Source organism: Salvia hispanica, unplaced genomic scaffold, assembly GCF_023119035.1.
Source record: "Salvia hispanica cultivar TCC Black 2014 unplaced genomic scaffold, UniMelb_Shisp_WGS_1.0 HiC_scaffold_445, whole genome shotgun sequence".
NCBI lineage: Eukaryota > Viridiplantae > Streptophyta > Magnoliopsida > Lamiales > Lamiaceae > Salvia > Salvia hispanica.
The window spans coordinates 1-4,000 of record NW_025952185.1 but is presented as its reverse complement, the minus strand read 5'-3'; the positions used below and the strand labels follow the sequence as shown (position 1 = coordinate 4,000).

At 35.4% G+C, this 4,000-nt stretch overlaps 1 protein-coding gene across 1 annotated transcript; it reads right to left on the bottom strand.

Annotated features, from left to right (window-relative positions):
• Nucleotides 1-13: 13 nt before the first annotated feature.
• LOC125199281 (succinate dehydrogenase [ubiquinone] flavoprotein subunit 1, mitochondrial-like) lies at nt 14-2,316 on the bottom strand (the record flags this gene model as incomplete). Its single annotated transcript, XM_048097352.1, has 7 exons — nt 2,113-2,316; nt 1,676-1,843; nt 1,438-1,525; nt 713-859; nt 492-632; nt 203-288; nt 14-106 (listed from the first exon to the last, which is right to left on the bottom strand). Coding segments are annotated over exons 1-7 (801 nt in total), but the record flags the coding sequence as incomplete, so codon positions are not given.
• Nucleotides 2,317-4,000: the final 1,684 nt, after the last annotated feature.

Here is a 4,000-nt window from a genome sequence, read left to right as displayed (position 1 = left end):
ACAATAAGCAAACCTCAAGTGGCAATCCTGCACGTGCAACCATAGCATTACCATCTCCAGTGCAAGTATGAGCAGATGTAGCAGAAAAGTATGCTCTACCATAACCCTGATACATACAAGAAAATTATCAAATTTCTTCAGGTCCAGCCACCAATATTAAACTTGTGCGAGCCTAAAATGCATTTCAAAGATATTATTTTACCCCAGTAGCAAGAATTGTTGAGGCAGCACGGAATCGATGTAAGGTTCCATCCTCCATATTCAATGCAATTACACCCTGGCAGCTACCTGGTAGTATCCAGGAGGAAAAAATTATTATTGAGACAAACCATAAACTCATAAAAATCTGGAAAACTCAAATGAGGATCTCCATTGCCCCATAGACACAAGAAATTATAAGCAGGCATATCCGGTACTCGTCTCAGGTACATTCAAGGGAACAAGTAAAGGCATGCAAATGATAAATGAAGAGAAACATTGTCAAAACATACCATCATTGCCCATTAGCAAATCAAGGGCAAAATATTCCACAAAGAACTGAGTATTGTGTTTCATAGCCTGGCCGTACAGTGTGTGCAACAAAGCATGTCCAGTTCGATCAGCTGCACAAGCACAGCGGTATGCTTGTCCACCTAAAAAAAAGTAGATAGCACTTATTAAGTATCCCATGTAAATGCAGGAAACTGTACCTCCACTTAAAGGTACATTATACCTTTTCCAAAGTTCAAGCTTTGTCCACCAAATGCCCGCTGATATATTTTCCCATCTTCTGTCCGGGAGAACGGCAGTCCATAATTCTCAAGTTCAATAACTGCTTTTGGTGCTTCCCTGCACATGTACTGAATGGCATCCTGATCCCCTGAGGCAAATACAACACCCATCACATAGATTATTAAAGAGGCAGCAGAATAGAAGTTGCAAAAATTAGATACCCAAACATTATATTCAATAAACAAACAGCAGTGAATCCATTTCACAGGGTTTTGGCAAAACACATAGTAAGAATAGAATGGGAATGGGGAATGAGGATTGTCTATATTGATTCTTCTTTCTACTTAAAAAAGGGCATTACAAAACCGACTCAATTTGAGAGATTATACACAAAGAAAGCAGAACTTTCTTGAGAGAATACATTAGGCAACAGTGTGTTATTATACTATAATAACACATATATACATATTTCATCTTGATTCAAATAACAGTTGTGCGAGTTGATTAAATTTTAGAGAATTCTACAAACAAAGCACATAAAGAGATTTATAATACTAAATTTAAGAGAAAGCACAAAAAAGACTGTCAAGTAGAAATTTGTTTTTGATGTAATCCAGTCATAAGAGAAAGCAAAAGTTTAGTTCTTTAAGAAGATAATAACCAAACTAAAGCTTTCAATAATATAAAAAAACATCATACTAGAGCTAATCCAAAGGACCAACATACCAAGCCAATCACTTCCTTTAACTGTGTCATACATGTGCCATCTCCAATCATCCTCTGTCATATTTCCTAATGCAGCATTAATTCCACCCTGTAAAAATCGTTTACAAATAGATGTTAGAGGCACACATAAATTCTCATAGCCAATTTAAAACACAATTCAATCGAGAAGGGTGAACTAAACAGAAGCAAAAATGTTAAATCATAATCAAAATTTTCAAAACTGAAAGAGTCGTATCACCTGAGCTGCAACGGTATGGGAACGAGTAGGGAACAGCTTGGTAATGCAAGCAGTGTTGAATCCATGCTCCGATAGCCCTATCGCCGCCCTCAACCCAGCGCCTCCTGCACCAACCACCACAGCATCGTAGGTGTGATCCACAACCGTGTATGACGGCGCCGCTCCACTCTATTAAAAACCATAAATTAATATTAAACACAGTTCAAATCCAGCAAGTTAAACCTAAGCACACCGATAAGGACTAACACAAACATTTTATCAGCTAAACTGAAACACTTCCGGCTTCAAAAATCAAAACCCCAAGCTAATCCATCGAGAATAAAACCAAATCCAGAAATTTAAAAAAATAAAGGATCAAGCAAATGATTTATCATGCAATAAATTCACCGAAAACGCTGAAAACAGATCAATTAAATACAGAGACGAATTCAACATACAGATAGCCGACGAACGGAATCGGCGGCGGCGGACTTCGAGGAAGGAATGCGGATGCCACGAGAAAAGCACCGCCACATCTCTGCTGGATACCGAATAACAAATCAAATGCTGATCTAGCGCGTGCGTCTGCGGCTAACTCTGTTTGAGAGAGAAAGAGGAGTTGGAGAATTGGATTTGTTTTCTTCAGAGTGCTAAAATGGCTACCAAATATCCTTTTTATGACCTTTTTTAATCTGATTAATTACATTAAGCCAATGTAGAAGGTGAAAAATTAGCTAATTACCTTTATTTAGCTATTTAAGTGAATTTAGTTAATATTTATCGTGGTTTTTTTTTTAAGAAAGCATTTATGCTGTAGTGGATGCACATAACTAATGTAAATGGTCGCACAAATTAGGCCAGAAATGATGTGTTTGGTTGACATAAATATTAGAAGTACTAATCGATTTAATTAGTTGAGAGGTAATTTAAAAATATTTTGGAGAGATATTTAGAAAAAGTGCACAATAAAAAAAGCTAGGTTAGTTTGGTGGAAGCGCTTAATGAAGGAGAAATGGACGCGCTGACATGTTTTCAGCCACGACGGAATCGCACGGTGGCTTTGCCACGTGGCTTGTGGCCCATCCACTATTTCCACTCCCACTTTTCTAGTTGAGACATTTGAATTGATAGCACCATGTACTCATTCTATATACTATCTCTAGATGGTATTCATATTAAAATTAAGGGAAATTGGTCTCTAAAACTATGAACTTTGCCCAAAATTTGGTATTTTCCATAAACTTTGAAATTGGTATATAATATCACGAACTTTGCATTTTGTTTGGTATTTCCCACGGCATGTTTATTACTATATTTGACTAACTTATGAGGCTTTTATCATACTTGACACAATTAAATCAACGTGGTTTTCAACGTGACTTTTTATGCTACATGCTATGAACTTAAAAAGTGGTTTCAAATATTATAAAACATATCACGATGGTCTATGTTAAATAAGATTTTGATGAAAATATCTTATTTGAGTGAGTTTGGGAAATACCAAATGCAAAGTTCGTGATATTATATACCAATTTCAAAGTTCATGGGAAATACCAAATTTTAGGCAAAGTTCATGATTTTAGAGACCAATTTCCCTATATTATATGCATGTCATCGTAAATTTTTACCATAAAATAACAAAAAACAAATCAAAATTCCCAATTTTTTTACTAATTTTATGAACATATCAACATAAAATACACTGACTATTGATAGTTGAATAAATCTGCGTTTCAATAGTCCATAACGTTTTCCTCAAGTTACTGCGGCTGCAGTGGCACCTGGCCTGCTACGATAATTGCTGGGTCACTGGGTCCCACCTGAACCCTGTTCGTTGGACGGAGACCAATCAGATTTAACTTTGACCTCAATAGTCGTCACAGTCCGTGATATTATCTTTTTTCCCGCCTCAACTCTGATATATTTGGCGTTTTCTAATAGAGAAAAAGTGACTCTCAACACACGTAGGTGTCATCGTCCGCTGCCACGTGGAATTATTTGAATTGAATCTTTGAAATTGATCATGAATTAACTATAGTTAAATGTAAAATTGTTACAAAATGGGCTGCTTGCTAGACTTGGTCTACTGAATCTTTCAAAGGAATAGAAAAAATTAGAAACTATCTTTTCTAAACTGTAATCAAACTAATTTTTTAAAGTATTTTGGATCATGATATTGACTTTTTTTAATCATAACAACTTACTTAATTTTGTTTAATAAATTAAAGATTTTCTAAATGAAAAAAATGGAAATGAATGTAATAAAACTTAAGCCTTTTACTTAAAATATTACTCACCCAATCCTCCAAAAATTAACATCAGTTTTTTTTTTCCAATTAATTTGCA